At 43.2% G+C, this 17097-nt stretch overlaps 1 protein-coding gene across 2 annotated transcripts in view; it reads left to right on the top strand.

The window, feature by feature from the left end:
• The first annotated feature begins 840 nt into the window (after window positions 1–840).
• Window positions 841–17097, top strand: part of C12H10orf90 (chromosome 12 C10orf90 homolog) — a 238457-nt gene continuing 222200 nt past the window's right edge. For both annotated transcript variants that reach the window (XM_039465165.2, XM_003922100.4), the window contains exon 1: window positions 841–1780. In XM_039465165.2, coding sequence (XP_039321099.1) covers window positions 1541–1780 — 240 coding nt within the window. In that variant the 5' untranslated portion in view covers window positions 841–1540. The remainder of the gene's footprint in view (window positions 1781–17097) is intronic.

Genomic DNA, 17097 nt, shown 5'->3' with positions numbered 1-17097 from the left:
ACCTGGGCTGTGTTCTGTTTAAAGAACCATGAATTCCACTTCGCTGTGTGATCTTGAGCCAGCATTTAGTCTCTGTAGGTCTTCTACTTTAACATTCAAATGGGAATGTTGGCCTAAATGATCTCTCAAATGTTTTCTATCTCCTCCTTCATTTTAATTTCCGTCTTTCCTTCCATGGCCTCCAAAGGTGGAAGTTTAGCGTTTCAGCCCTCAAGTCCTAGCCCTGCTGAGTGTGACGTGCAAACCTTTGACGTCCAGCAGGAAGGCTCCTGGTTCTGGGCTGGGACTGCAGCTCTGTTTTCAGAAAAGTTATCTGGAGGCCCTTCTTCCTTTAGCTCCTCCCATAGCTTTCAGCATGGGGCAGGTGAGTTAATTATTCCAGCAGGTGTCTCTGCCAAGAGAAAGTCACCTGTAGAGAAGCGTTTTGTGTCTGGACTTGGAACACAGCCATGACGCTGTCGTTTGCTTTCTCCTGGCACACACCCTTGATCCAAGGCTTGCCATTTTCACTTCTAAATTACTAGGTTAATAGAAGTGGCATCAAAACATGAAATAAAGTGAGGCATACACCATGGATCTGCATTTCTAAATGATTTGAAATTCAGAATCCGATCATTGTCTTAATCTCCATTATCGTATGTGTAGAGAACACTGCAAAATAATTTGGGCCAAGAACATGCAACTGTCCTTTCAAAATGATGCTTAACGTGACTCTCTATTCCTTGCTGTTGTTTTCTCACTGTTTTACTCACCCGATCCTTACAATAACCCTGTGAGTGGCAGATGGGATGTTTTCACCCCAGGTAAACTGGTAAACTGAGGCTCAGGGTGGTGGAGGAACTTCCCATGGTTGACTCAGGACCAGAGCCCCCTTCTAGGCGAGTGGACTCCACCTCCCAGCCCCCACGTGACACGCTGTTTTTCTGATGCCCTCTTGCAGCCATTGCTGCTTCTGCGCCGGGAGTTCTCTTTTTCCCTTGAATGTGTCTCTTCTCCAGGGCTGAGGACGCTCTTTGTGTCGGTAGGCAGCCTGCACTAGTTCCTTTCAGTCCTGGCCAGTAAAAGCAGGAATTCTAAAAAGCAATGATTATTTCTCCTGGTTCCTTTGTATAGAGCCCTGTAAATAGTTTATTTGGATTTGAGGGAATAGAGACTGACAAACATACTGAATCTCTCAGTAACTTGGCGAATTCTGTGTTCAAAACTTCAATGCAGTGGAAAGAGAAATGCTTCTTTGAAATCAGAGAAGACTTTGAGTGATCCGAGAGCTCAGGCGTGAGGCTGGAAACAGACCACAACAAGAAAGTGTTTTGTTTGCTTTTTTATGGCACATAAAGGTTACCCTTGAGGTTCCCACATCCACATCCTTTACAAATGTGGCTGGACTATTGAGACAACTAGTTCTGGAACTGGAAAACACTGGGACAGGTCCGAACTGGGGCCCTTCCCAAGTCCCTCCTGTTGCACTCAATACCTGGGTTAAACAAAGAAAATTGTGTTTGCCAGTCTCGCTAGCTAAAGTCACAAGATTCTGAGTATCATGCAGCACTCTGGAATTCCTACAAAAACTCATCAGCAGGGGTACGCTGCCCGCTATGCAGAAACGGCCGTGCATCGGACTTTCCAGATAAAAACATTTAGTACGGAGCTGAAAAACCATGTGATGGTCATGGATTTTGTGAAGAGTAACTGGTTTCCCTCCCAGAGAAGAACCAAAGTTTCTATCATCCATATGTGTCAAGGCTTGAAGACGGCTGAGCAGACAGCCAGCAGATATGAGGTACGTCTGAGCCTGGGTGGGTGAGTGGGTACATACTTGACTCAGAGAGAGATGGAGCTGCTGCTCGTCAGACAGTTGAGGTGTTTTATCTGGTCTAATAAATTAATCATATGTGTCTATAGACTTTCTTAAGGGATTTGGAAAAGCCTTCTTCATTTCTGAATTTGTTTTAGTGTTTAAAATATGGGGGAGGGGAAAAGCATATTGGTTGAAGGTAATTTACAATGACATATGTCTGCATTTACAAACGTCTAATGGTGTTCCAAAGAGTGCTGCGTTGGGCAATTTGTATCCATGTTTAGAAACTACAGCGTGTTTCTGTGAGTTGAATATTCTTAGGTCTGTATGTTTGCAATCACCTGTCTTTAAAAGCAAATTCCTGTTTGTTTCCTGATGTGTTTTGCAGGAGAATATGTATGACATGCCTTCATGGAGTTAAAATAGAATGATTCAACTTAGGCCAGTAAGAATGGTCTTTTATTTTTGAGAGAAAGCTCTAATTTTCAAGCAGAGACAACTTTGTAAAGAAAAAAAAAAAAAAAAAGGAAAACTTTGGAGATTTAAAATGTCAACGTGAGATAAACACATTACTCTGGAACATATTTGTATTCTGCAACTGGTATCAGCCGCAAGCAGTTATCTTTTCAGAAAGTAAACACGCATGAAATCTGATCGGCTCTGTATTGTACATGGAATAAATTATGAACGACATTGTAATGGACTCCCATCTAGCTCATTTACCCAGCTCTTTTGATAGATGTAACATGCAAATTGCTAATGCCTTATGAAAAGGTAACCTTTCTGAATATTGATGCTGTTATTAGGAATGTCCTCCCATGAATACTGGCAAATATGCCAGGCCTTTTGTTCCCTAGGCTGGGCAGAAGGAAGCCAGTACAATGTGGAAGGAACAGGTTTTTCTGCAAGGTTCAAGGCTGGCTTCTTCCAGTTCCAGCCCTGGGAGTGTGAATTTCCATGTTCACAACAGAGACATAAAAGGCCACAGAAATAATGGTGCTAATTAAATTCAGTAATAGTTGTTCATTGCTTCATTGTCCAATCAACCAGAGCAAAAGGTGTGCAATTAGAATATAATTGAAAAAAATCAGAGATGTCATTATTCACAAGTAATTAATCAGATGGGGACAGAATTTTATCATTGTATAATTTTCATTGAGGTTGTTTCCCAGTCCTCCAGAGAGAGAAAAACTTGTTGAATTACATTATCATGCATTCCACAAAAGTGTTCATGGCTTCATTTTAAACCCTATGTAGCAAATAGCAGGTCTTGCATTCTCATTTTCTTCATATATAAAACTTCACTCATTCCTATAGCCACGCTGAATAAAACAATGTGGAAAAAGTACACCTTTTTAGGAGGTTATAAAACACTTCAACTATGTGGCAGTCACAGCTACATTTTTTTTGAGGGCCCAATCCCCTGCTGCTATTGACAGCCAGCAGCTGAGCCACCAGTGTTGAAATGAATGCTAGGTCTGAGCTCCCACCCACAATCAATCTGATGGGCTGGATGGGCCTCACTGTGCCCATCAGTCTAAAAGTTGTCCAGGAAGGGCGTGCCTCCTCGGCTCAAGGGCAGGCCAAGTTTCAAAACCATCAGATGTGATTTGCACCCGCTGTCCCTCTGAATTTCAAGCTCTGCTCTTGACTTTTGGTAGCAAACATTTCAGATTTTAAAATATTCCACCTCCATTCAACTATTCTTCACGTGATTCCTATAGGACATCTCAGCATTATTTAGATCATGAAATTTAGAAAGAAGGAAACTTCCTTGCTCAATTTCCCAAGCTGAACTGATGAGAGACCCCAATTAGCAGCCTCTAGGTTCTGCCTTTGGACTTGGCCCAGTGACTGCTTCTCTTCTATCAGCTCCACAGCCATCAGTTAACCTGCCCTGGCTTTGACCATAAAGTATTCAATGTGCTGACAAATGAGCAAGGTCTCTGGGATGAACTCTCAATGAACAAAGGTGCTAGATTAGAGAAACTGGCTGTTTATCTGGCAAAACTGAGTTTTGGAGATTTCATTTCTGTAAAAACCTTATGGATTCCAAGTTCTTTCCATGAGGTCCTGCAAATCTGCTTGATTTTAGTATAAAACCTACAGACTCAAATTTTTCCAAAACCATGGGCTTAGTCCTGAGCTTTCCTAATGATTGGAGAAGCCACCTCTCATCTGCTGTAACTCCAGCCCAAGGATGATCCAGCCATGCACAAACCCTTCCTCAGACTTCCTTTTGACAGGAACGAGGAGCAGAGCCTGCTCTGCTGAAAGTCACCAGGATTGGAAGCAGGCAGCGGTGAGGTGTGCTGAAGGTTCAGGGTTCATATTTTCAAAACCTTGATTTTTGTGCACTCTAAACATGCCCCAGACTCTGAGAAGTACCGTATATTAAGGGCATGTCTCCCCCTGCGTATGTTTTTGATAAATTTCAGACATCAGTGTGGCCATAACTGGGGGATAGGATGAGCCCATTACTGGAACTCTGTCTTCTGTCTACGTTGCAAGCATGGACACTTTCTGAGATTCCCTATGCAGCAAAGCGTGAATGGTTTTGCCAACTTGGGAAGGGAAACCTCATAGAATTCAGTGATGTGCTTATATCCTATGGTGTGAATGTAAGTGAGCATCTCCTAATTGACCGTGGAGACCCTTCTGATGGTAGGCGCAGGCTGAGATGCATCAGCCAAGGCTCACCCATCTGTCCTCTGACAGACGACAGTCTCTAGTGCATTTAATCATTACAGAAGCCAGAGAAGGACTTTTTATTGGGAAATCACTATTTGTCCAGGCCTCCCAATATTTTTCAAAACCTCCGTGATCATTTCCATCTCCCTTTTCTATTCATTCTTTTAAAAAAATTGGGTCTAGCCAGTAGTGCTGAGTTCTGGCTGGGTGGAATCATAGTGAATTTTTTAAAGAACTGCACATGTCTGTGACGCAGCCATGGCCACTGTGACTCAGTGGGCCCAGAGCAGTGTGAAGGCATTGGCAATGACAGGGAAGAACGCTTACCAGGCGCCTCCTGTCACCCCCCATTTCCCTCCTCCTCGTGTTTGTGCTTTCCTTCACCTCCTTGGGCTGTTTTGAGGTCCTTGTCTGCTCATTTTATCAACATCTGTTATTTCTGCGTTGTTTCCAGTGATCGATTTTCCTCCTGATTATGGATCATGCTTCTTTGCACGCTAGGTAATTTTAAAATTGAATTTTGGATATCGTGAATTTTACATAGTTTGGTGCTTGATTCCATTGAGGTTATTTGAAAACAGCTTGACCCTTCTGAGGCTTACTTTTTAGATTTGTGTGGGCTTGTCTAAATATCCCTGGGGATATTTGATAATGTCTGGAGACAGTGTGGTTGTGACAACCTTGGGGAAAATGCTACTGGTGTCTAATGGGTAGAGGCCAGAGATCCTGCTAATATTCTACAATGCACAGGACAGTGCCACCTTCTACCCCACAGCAAAGAAGTATCTAGCTGAAAATTTCCATGGTGTTGAAGCCAAGAAACCCTGATCTGGGCTAATTTAATTCCAGTGTTCCAACACAACCCTTCTTTGACCTTACCTGATGTCTCACGTGTGACAAGGTGTTTGTCCCTGGGCTGGCGGGAACCTTAATTGCTTCCAAGTAGGTCCTGAATGGTGTGACCTACCATTTTCTGAAAGTTCTTTTCTTGGTTCCAGGCATTTTTTTCTCGAGCAGGTGCAGATCCGTATTCAGGCAAAGACCTGGGAGGTCCCCTGCAGGCTGCTGGAATTCTCCTTGCCGTTCTCTTCCCAAATTCCAGCTACATTGGCCTCTCAGATTTCTGTCTCTACCTCCTCCACTCAGCAGAGCTCCCAGGCTTGGTTGAGTTTTCTCTCCCAAGCTGCGACCCGGACGCTGCCTCCAGGTGGGGACAATTGTAGGACTCACCTCTCTTGTTTTCCTCCTCTCTGGGGTCATGGCACGCACTGCTCGTTGCTGGATGTCTGGAAATCATTGTTTCCTAGCTGTTGTCTGGTTACTCTGTCGTGGCTGAAGGAAGTCTCTCAGAGAGGTTTCAATGTCCCACCGCAGTGTGGAAACTTCGCTCTGGGCTTTGATGAATGTTTTCAAGTGGTTGGAGTACACCGTTAGGCCTTGTAAAATAAAAGCACTCAAGTTTTAAGTACTTGGGCTTCAGGAGAACTTGATTCAGGAAATAAAGAGGTCACCGAGACCAAACAGGAGGTAAAACGAACATTTCCTTTCTTCTCACCGTTATCAAGAGCTGCAAAACAATTTTCCCTATTTCCAAACCAAGTTGAAGAGCTTAGCCAGATCAAAGCCTTTGGATTCTCACCTTTCCTCCTGAGGTCCTGGCTCCAAGCAATGTTTTTGCAGGGTTATGCTTGCAGCTCTGGCTGCAGCGAGAGACCACACCTCCAGCATGAGGAGGGCTGAGAAAAGGCTGCTTTACAAAGGCCGGTAAAGATTTCGATGAGCCCTGCCATACCGAGAACAGGCTGGGAGCCCCTGCCTCATTCCTGTGCCTTGTCTGGTGTCTGGTGGGTGCTTGGGTCTCCTCCTAGAAGCCTCAGCTCAGCCTCCACTGGCAATGGCTAGTGGCCTCCATTCAAATACAGGCATGAGAAGCCCAAGAACTGAGAGGGAAATGAAACGGCTGTACTTGGGTCTGATGGCTACCCTCTCGTCATATTCTTCCAGCCCTCCTGGCACCTGCCAGCTGGAGCTGCCTGTCAGAGGGCAAAGTCCTAGAGAGGTGAGGATTCAGAGGTCTGGAGTCAGTTTTGTTGCACCAGGAGGCATATCTGGTGAGTGAGATCTCCAGTCTCGCTACGGTGTACAGTATTTAATTAAAGGTCAAATGTGACTTGACCCAGGGCATTTGCAGCTTAGGCTCATAAGATCTGTCTAACATCATTTTGGTCAATTTCCACCAGGGAATTGGGAACTTGTGGGGAAACCATATCCACATTTCAGCCAAACTGAGGGAGATGAGAGATGGCCGATGAAAGGTGGCGGTGTGGTTAAGAGAAAGGGCACTGGATTGAGACTGTCTGGGATCTTGCTAGCTGAGTGACTTTGGCAAATTTCTTGTTCTCTTTGAGCCTAGTTTTCTCATCTGTGTTCATATGAACGATGATCATATCTGCCTTATAGGGTTGCCGAAGGGGAGTAAATAGAGAACCTATTTAAAGGGTTAAGCCTTGGGGCTGGCATGGAGGCTGTACCCCATGAAAGTGAGTTGTTGTTGTTCAAGTTTCAACATAGATTTTCCCACCATCTCCAACCCTGTCACAGTCATGGCACCAAGATGTGGCCCTTGGGGACAGGCAAATTGGAACCAGTGCTGCTGCTTTGTAAGTGGTGTTGTTTAAACTGAGGTGAAACACTTCCCTTCCCTCCTTCCCCACACTCAGAGTGTCAGGTCACAGGGACTTGTGACCTTCTATATTCTTGGCTCAGGGTAATCCCCACCCCCCAAGCAATTCAGAGATTAGTCATCAAATTGGCCAGGAGCTGAATGCACAGTTTTCATTCAGCGCTCGCCAGCTCCTGGGCCCGCTGCAAATTCTATCATGGACAAGAGACTCTTGAGAGTGTGAGTTCATCCACACCTGATTCCCTCACAATAAACCTAGGGGCTAAGGCAGAAAGCATTAATGAGGCATTTTTGACGTAAAATAGATCTCCCTAAGGACAAGGATCTAAATGGGGTTTTACCATCTCATGGACAATTGGCTCTCACACCTTAGTGTACTTTAGAATCTTTAAAACTGTCTAAGAATGCAGACCCCTGGGTTCTGGGAGCGGTGGCATTCAGAAATCTTTTTTTTTAACCAGAGTACTTGGTGGTTCTGTTGCAGTTCTGAAACCATGATCACGAAGTTCTAGACCAATATTTTCCAGCTGCATAAACCCCAAAGAAAATAACCAAAAAAAGCCAGGCCAGTTGAATTGTCCATGTTAAGAAAACTGGTGTGTGGAAGGGCAGGGTGTGGGGGTAGGTATGAGTCAGAGAGGGGAGTGTGGAAGCCAGGACCACTGTGTGCAAGGAGAGCTGAGAACTGAAGAGGGAACACAAGAGACCGGTGTCAGCCGATTCCTGAATTGCCTCATTGAAGCTCGCCACAGCTGTGTGAGACACATGAGCCCTATTTTTCCAAAGAGAAAATTCTGTGAGGCCAGAGAGATGTGCAGAGACTGCACAATGACACAGATAGGAGTGGCAGAAGGAGGATTCCATCTATGTTATGCCTTATCCTGCAGTTCGTATTTCTCTTGTCGTGCCGGGGGAGGCAGCAGATCTCCTGACGACAACAGCTGGAACCCAGGGAGATTCAGAGCTAACTACAGACAAAGTCAACTATGCCAGAATCCAGTGGTTAGGGGCAGTTATCATGCCCCTCTACATTGAGTATCCTTTCTCTCTCCTGACTGAGACATTTGTCCACCCACAGCTATCTCACTGGGAAGCTCCTGCCAGTTTTGAGAACCACGTGTGTTCTTACCACCTTCTGTTTTGCCATCCTAGATCCTCTTCCTCCTCTAGTGGAGCAGATGGATTAAAGAGAAAACACTTGTTCTTGCTCTTGTGACAAATACGTGTTAAGAATCTACTATGTGCCAGGAAGTAGGTGCTGGGGACACAGAGGTCAAAAAGGCTTACCATCTGATTGAGGTGATTGAGGAGGCACCTATCCCCGTGATGCCAGGTCACGGTGTCTACACAGAGTTGTAGATACAGAGAACTCAGCAAGACTGCACAGAGGAGACCTTTTGGCACATTCTTTATGGAAGAATGGGAGGTTTCCAGGCATGTGGGGTACAGAGAGACTATAGGCAAATAGGGAAGGGGAGGACATTTCAGGCAGAAGGAATGGCAATTTCCGGATGGTGGCAAAGGAAAGGGAAACCGAAACAGAACCCAGTAGTGTCTCTGAGCTGAGCAGACAGGATGTGACTGTAATTTGCAAGGCACACTTCTTGAGAGGAGGGAGGTAGGGGAAAAAAAAAAAAAAAAAAAAAAAAGAGAGCTCCAGAAGTTTGTTTCAGGTCCTCTTGAGTCTGGCTGAAAATTAATCTGTGCTGTGTAGGGAGAAAGTCTCTATGACCAGAGATAGAAAACTGGCAAGGAAAGAACACCTTACTGGGGAGCTGTGAGGTGAGCACTTCTCAGAACAACCTCAGAGCCATGAGTCATTCAGGTCCCTCACCACCTGGAATGTAGAGACCTCCTTGAGCCCCACCAAGGGTCATGTCTTTGTAGTGTGGCTAAACTAGCCTCATTCAAGGCTGTTCTAGATCCATCCATAACAATTTTAAAGCCAGTTGTTGAAATATCAAGCCATTCCTCAAATGGTTTAACAGGCTGGCAAACAAAGTTCAGCTTTTTTTTTTTTTTTTTTTTTTTTAACAAGACTACAACAAAATCCAGCAAGTAATAATATAAGTAATAATACAATGTCTGGCATCCAATCAAAATTACTAGACATTCAAAGAATCTAGAACATATGACTCATAACCAAGATAATACTGGTTAATAAAAATAGATTCATTAATGATGCAAATGAGAGAATTAGCAAGCAATGATCTATTAAAAAGCTATTACAAATATTATATTGTTTTCCTTTTAAATTCATGGATTGAAGAAAAGGCATCACCATAATGGGGCAAGAAATGGATGATTTTTAAAAAAGAACTTTTTGGCCGGGCGCAGTGGCTCAAGCCTGTGATCCCAGCACTTTGGGAGGCCGAGACGGGTGGATCACGAGGTCAAGAGATCGAGATCATCCTGGTCAACATGGTGAAACCCCGTCTCTACTAAAAATACAAAAATTAGCTGGGCATGGTGGCACATGCCTGTAATCCCAGCTTCTTGGGAGGCTGAGGCAGGAGAATTGCCTGAACCCAGGAGGCAGAGGTTGCGGTGAGCCGAGATCGCGCCATTGCACTCCAGCCTGGGTAACAAAAGTGAAACTCCATCTCAAAAAAAAAGAACTTTTTGATAAGAAAAACATGACTTTATCTAAAATGGAAATTTTACTGGATGGGATTAACAGCAGATTGGATACTGCAGAAGAAAAGATCAATGAACTTTCCAAAATGAAGACAAAAGAGACAAAATTAGAGAGACAGAGAGAGCAAGAGAGGATATTCAGAGAGGGAGAGAGAGCAAGAGAGAAGGAGCATTGTAAGATCTATCTGACATCATTTTGGCCAGTTTCCACCAGGGAATTGGGAACTTGTCAGGAGACCATATCCACATTTCAGCCAAACGGAGGAAGATAAGAGATGAATGATGAAAGGTGGCAGTGTGGTTAAGAGAAAGAGCACTGGATTGAGACTGTCTGGGCTCTTGCTAGCTGAGTGACTTTGGCAAATTTCTTGTTCTCTTTGAGCCTAGTTTTCTCATCTGTGTTCATATGAACAATGATCATATCTGCCTTATAGGGTTGCTGGGGGTGTTAAAAGAGAGAAGATATATAAAGGATTGAACCTTGCCTGCCTCATGGGGTTGGCATGGAGGCTGTACCCCTTGAAAATGAGTTGTTGTTGTCTAAGTTTCAACATAGATTTTCCCACCATCTCCAACCCTGTCACAGAGCCATGGCACACAGATGTGGCCCCTGGGTGCAGGCAAATTGTAACCAGTACCTTATGGATGCTGCTCCTGTGACCTGGAGGATGATATCAAGAAGCCCAACACACATATGATTAGATACAGAAAGAATGAGGGGAGGAGTGAAGAGAAGAAAATTTGAAGAAATAATGGCTAAAAGTTTTCCAAGTTAATGACATTTGTGTCAAGCATATAATAGCAGAAGCCAGATTCTCAAGGTTGTCCCATGTCACATTAAGTGTTTCCAAAATGATGGTCTACAGGGCTATCAGTAGGGTTTCTCCAGTCCAAGGTAAATGTCTGTTTTCTTGTGATCATCATGCACAAATTAACTGAAGCAGCTAGCTGCTGTTCTTTTGACTGAGATGATATGCATTTAGCATAGGATCACTTATTGTGATTAGTGATTAGAAAAAGGAAAACATGTAGCAGACACAATCTGTATTTATTTTTTATTTGCTGCCTAACAAACTATTATATATACAGCAGCTTAAAACAACACCATTGATTATTTGTAGATCAGAAGTTTTGGTGTGGGTTAGGTGGCTTCTCTGATTAGGATCTCTTCAGGTTGAATCAAGATGTCACCTGAGACTGTGATCTCTGAGGCTTGGGAGTCCTCTTCCAATATCATTGGTTCTTGGCAGAATTCAGTTCCTTGTGGCTACAGGACTGAAGTCCCCATTTTCTTACTGGCTGTTAGCCAGAGATCATTCTCAGCTTATAGAAGCCTGCCTCAGGTCACTGTCTGACGCTCTAACCATCGGCAGCTCACAGCATGTTGTTTGTTTCTTCAAGGCCAGAAGGAGTATGTCTGCTACTTTGAATCTCTGTGACTTCTGTAAAAGGCTCACCCGATCAGGTCAGACCCATCTGATATCATGTCCCTTTTGATTGACTCCATGTCAACTGATTAGTAACCTTAATTACATCTGTAAAACCCAACCCTTTTGCCATATCATGTAACTTAATCATGGATGTGATAGCCCATCATATCCTTAAGATCTTTTCACCATCAAAGAGAGGGGAACTTATAGGACACGTACACCAACAGGAATGAATCTTTAAAACTGTCTGAGGCGTGGCGTGGTGGCTCGTGCCTGTAATCCTAGTACTTTGGGAGGCCGAGGCTGGTGGATCACAAGGTCATGAGATCGAGACCATCCTGGCCAACCTGGTGAAACTCTGTCTGTACTAAAATACAAAATAATTAGCAGGTGTGATGGTGAGTGCCTGTAGTCTCAGCTACTTGGGAGGCTGAGACAGGGGAATCGCTTGAACCCAGGAGGTGGAGATTGCAGTGAGCTGAGATCGCGCCACTGCAATCCAGCCTGGTGACAGAGCAAGACTCCATCTCAAAAAACAGAAAACAAACAAACAAACAAAAAAAACATCTGAGTATTTGGCCTGCCACGTTATATTTTAAATTTTTGCATCTGTGGAGTAAAGGAAATAGAAGGAGCCCTTGGGATTGAGAGCACATAGGTTGGAGTCTCTATCTGAGAGCTCCATGAGGCAAGGTGAACATAATCTGCTGTAGTTCACCATGTGCCCCTCGCACCAGGTCAGCTTTCAGCAGACATTTGTGGGATGCGTTATGAATGCAGAAATGAATAAACAGAAGTGCATGCAGTATGTTTTAGATGAGCACCTGAGGCCAGGGTAAATGATGGTTGATTACTTAGTGCATGTAAGAGATTTTCCTTGATTCAATACTCACATTAGTCTCTATTACAGATTCACTCATTTTTCAGTGATCACAGGCAGACAGACAGATGGGCAAACAGGTAACAGCTCTGTTCTGTCCAAATGAAGCTAAAAATGAAGGTCACTTGCTTGATCAATCTTTTCATTAATCCAATTCCAAAAAGTGAAATTGTTTGATTTCCTCTCTGTGAGTCTAATTTATATCTCTTCTCCATCTAGAAAGGGCTTTCCGACAGCTCGAAAAATGAGTATCTTGGAAAATATCCCAAATTTAGGAATAATAACATATTAAAGAAACCAGTAGGGCTGAAGATAAATGGGAGAAATATTTTTTCAAAGTAAACAACACATTGCTTGCCATTTATGTTGACTGCAAAAAATCACTTCCCAGCAAAGAGGCCGGCAGCCAGAGGTAAGTGAAGTGCTTTGGCAACCAAGGGCCTGTGTCAGAGCTCAGATGCCTCTGATTTAGCTCTCAATTTACAGAAAGTTCACAGATCCCTTTATTTTAGCTGCAAATGCGCTCGAGTCCTCACTGATGCTTTCTGGACACTGCCGGCTTGTCAGTGCATGGCTCTAGGTTGGCTGCCTCATATTGCTCAAGTTTTTAAGGCAGCCTGTTTGGTGTGAAGTCCTGGGTCAGCTGTGTGACAGGGCTTGGCTATTGGATTTGCAGAGAGGCTCAGAAGTGAATGGGAGATGCCGTGTGCTTACAGCCTCACTGCTGATTGGAAGTAGGAAAGATCTGTAGTTCCCAATGCATGCAGCCACTGTGCTAGCTGTCAGATATACAGGAAAAGAAACCATAAAGACTCTGTGGAGCAGATCCACAATGATGGCCATTTATTCAGGTTCAGCCTCTGCAATTTGGAGGAAGCTTGCAAAATGAAAATCTGATCCCCTTGTTTTGAAACTATGGAAACGGCTAGGAGCAATGGCTCACACTTACAATCCCACCATTTTGGGAGACTGAGGTGGGAGGGTCATTTGAGTCCATTCAAGACTAGCCTGAGCAACATAGCGAGACCCCATCTCAGTCAATCAATCAATCCATGAAAACCAAGGAAAACTGTCAGTAATGGTATGAAAATATAAATAATTCTCCTTCTATTCTGTAGTCTTTCTCTTGACTTTTTCACAGTGTTTTTAATTTGCTATTTAATGTTGCTCTAAGTAAAAATTAAAATGTTAAATTATTATCACAGATTTTACTTTTCAGCTTTACATTGTGCAATGACCTTTTTAACACAAATGCAAAACCATTTAACTCACAGGTAGAGTCACCAAATGATACAATTCGTGTTTTTTGCAGTGCATATATGCATATATGTATTTCATTCAAGCCAGAGTAATGGAAGCGCTGCAAACATCAACTCAACTGTTTCTGATTTCATTGCTTGGTATAACATTGTCAATACTCTCTGCCCTTTGGCCTGCTGATGAGCGAGGAAAGACTCCAAGGAAAGGAACTAGCGTTGCCCTGTCTTCCTCTTCCTTTTGCGTCAGCACTTCCGCATAAGTGGCTGGCTATACAGGGAAGTAGCGTGAGTAAGAGAGATTTTGATAGGGCTGCTAGCCGCTCGTGTTTTTCAGAACATCATTGCCTTCTTTCTGCCTTTGATGTCAGAGTGGTTCTAATGGGAAGCAGGGCATCATGGCTGTTGGCATTTCAACTTCCTTGATCTGGGACAGAATGTACCCACCTTGTATTCACGTGCATCTTCCTGAACTCCTACTCTCAGACTTTGTCGGTTCACCCAAAGTCTGTGAATGAGGGACACCTTATGTCAACGGGGTGGTAAGGAAGTCAGGGCACATGCCTCCTCTGCCCCCAGCATGCTCCATGGTCCTGTTGGATGTCACTTATAAAACACAAGTTCAAAGACAAAAGTATTCACATTTTCAAGATGGTGATACCAAAAGCACAGGCCCACAAAAGAAAAAAAAAAAAAGATCAGTTAGACTTCATCCAAATTGAAAATTGGATGCATTAAAGGACACTCTCAACAGAGTGGAAAGGCAGTTCTTCTCCAACATGGATGAACTGTGAGGATGTGATGCCAAATGAAACAAACCAACACAAAGGGAAAAACATTTTGGACTGCTCATGTGAAGAACCGGAATTGCCAAATTCACAGAAACAGAATGTGAAATAGAGGCTCTCAGGGGCTGGGAGGAGGAGGAATGGGGAAATACCATTTAATAGGTACAGAGACTCTGTTCGGGATGATAAAAAAGTTCTGGAGATGGTGAGTGGCGATGGTTGTACAACATTGTGAACGTGTTAATTGTGAACTTGAAAATGATTTAAATGGTGAATTTTTTGTTGTGTATATTTTACTACAATTTTTTAAAAAGCATTAAAAATAGTGACATTACACTGAGCACGTGGCACTTCTGAGTACTGGCCCCTATGCAGATTCACAGGTCTCACACCCTTGAAGCTGGCTCTGCACTTACCTGTGTTTGTGGAAGACGAAGTACGAATGCCTAGGACAGTTGTCAGTTGTACGTTCTTTCCATAGACAGTTAGATCCCTGAGATCAGGGGGCATGGGTTATTTCCCATACTAGTTACATGTTTGCTGAATTGAAGTTCTAAGCTAAACTGAAGCTTATTCTCAATATATTTGTTAAAAGTCAGCCTTATTAAGATACACTTTAGATACATGAGTACTCATATGTTTTTGAAGTATGCAGTTCCTTTTGTAGTGACAAATGAGTACTGTTGAACCTCAGTACCAAATTGTGCCATAGGCCATTTCCACAAGCCAAAAAGTCTCTGGTGCCCTTCCTAGCCCAGTCCCTGGCAGCCACCTGTCTGCTTTCTACTGCTAGTGTGTTGCCTCTTCTGAAATGTCCTATAGCCGAAATCCTGAAGTCTGTAGCACTGTTAGGCGGTGATAAATTTTGGTTACAACATCTAGCATCTTAATTAAAGGAGTGATGTTCTGTGGAGGCAGCAGAGGAGCCAGGGCTTGGCCTCAGTCAGGTGAATTTGGATGTTAATCCTGACTCTGCCATTCATTAACTCTTGGATTTTTCACGGACTCAGCTGCTCCAGCATCAGTTGCCCCGTATGTAAAACGGAGTTACTAAGAGTACCTTCCTCTTGTGCTGCTTTGAGGATTAAGTTGTGTATGAGAAGCACTTAGGGAAGCCCTTGGCTCATAGTAAGAGCCCAGTAAGTTATTGATCATATTACTATTGATGTTATGATTAATAAGAATAATGTTTCCTTGCCTTTAGAATGGGATTACAGTCATACTTTCCTTTGGGAGTTGCCATGGAGATTATATAATGCCTGTGAAGCATTTAGAATGGTGCCTGGCTCTTGGTAAGCACTCCATGGTGTGGCTGCTATGATTTTTGTGTTATGAAGCCATTAAGGACCAAATTTTGCTAGTCTTCAATACGTAGAATGTATCACTTCTCCTAATTCTGAGAAGGTATGAAAGTCAGTCACGAAAAGGACTCCTTTTACATTGCTTTCTGTCAGTCTGGGTAAAAAAAAAAAAAAAAAAAAAAAAATCACAGAAAGCAACCACCAGCGTAAAATATACAAAATCTGAAGGCTTTTCTTCCCCCAGGCCCAGGGGAGGCGTGTCATACAAACAGGTGAGCCAGGGAGCTGGAAATGCCTTTGTTCTTGTTTGTCTGTCTGTCTGTCTGTCTTTCTTTCTTTCTTTCTTTCTTTCTTTCTTTCTTTCTTTCTTTCTTTTTGTCTCTGTTGCTTTGAAAGAGAAAAACAACAATTAAGAGTTAAAGGGTCAAGTAGGCTATTGAATTCTAAGAACTTTCTGAGGTGTTCCAAAGTCAGAGTAACTTCAGAGTATTTTATTTCAAAGTATTTCAGACTGTTCGGGACTCTAATTGGGGGAAAGCAGGAAGTGATGGTAAACAATTCCTGGGAAGGACGTTTCCACATGGTATGAGAAATGGACTTAGTTCTAGAATCAGCAGCTCATGTTGTAAAGTACAACTCATTCTATCAAGCTTCACTTTATTGTACTTTGCAGATATCAGGTTGAAGGTTTGTGGTAATCCTGTTGAGCAAGTCTGTCTGTGCTGTTTTTCCAATAGAATGTGCTCCCTGGGTGTCTCTGTGTCACATTCTAGGAATTCTTACAATGTTTCAAACCTTTTCATTATTATATCTGTTATGGTCATCTGTGATCACTGATCTTTCATATTACTATCGTAATTGTCTTGAGGTGCCACAAATTGTGCCCAGAAAAGATGCCAAACTTAATCAAGAAACTGTTTCAACAGCCAGTTGTTCTCTCATCTCTCTCCCTCTCTTAAGCCCTTCCTATTTCCTGAGATACACAAGTACGAAAATTAGGCTAATAAGCTTACAGTGGCCTCTGAGTGTTCAAGTGAAAGAAAGAGTTTCACGTCTCTCGCTTTAAATCAAAAGCTAGAACTGATTATGCCTAGAAATGATTAGTTTGGAAATGATTAAGCTTAGTGAGGAAGACATGTCAAAAGCCCAGTCAGGCTGAAAGCTGGGCGTCTTGCACCAAGCAGTTAGCCAAGTTGTGAATGCAAAGGAAAAATTCTTGAAGGAAATTAAAAGTGCTACTCCAGTGAACACACGAATGATAAGAAAGTAAAACAGCCTTATTGCTGATATGGAGAAAGTTTGAGTGGTCAAGATAGAAGATCAAACCAGCCACAACACTCCCTTAAGCCAAAGCCTAATCCAGTCGTAATTCTATGAAGGCTGAGAGAGGTGAGGAAGCTGCAGAAAAGAAAGTTTGAAGCTAGCAGAGCCTGGTTCATGAGCTTAAAAGAAATAAGCTGTCTCTATAATATCAAAGTGCAAGGGGAAGCAGAAAGCGCTGATGTAGAAGCTGCTGCAAGTTACCCAGAAAATAACTGATGAAGGTGGCTAAACTAAACAAAGGATTTTCAGTGGAGACAAAACAGCCTTCTATTAGAAGATGATGCCATCTAGGACTGTCATAGTTAGGAGG

This window comes from Saimiri boliviensis, chromosome 12 (genome assembly GCF_048565385.1).
Source record: "Saimiri boliviensis isolate mSaiBol1 chromosome 12, mSaiBol1.pri, whole genome shotgun sequence".
Lineage (NCBI taxonomy): Eukaryota > Metazoa > Chordata > Mammalia > Primates > Cebidae > Saimiri > Saimiri boliviensis.
This window is presented reverse-complemented; position numbering and strand designations above follow the sequence as displayed.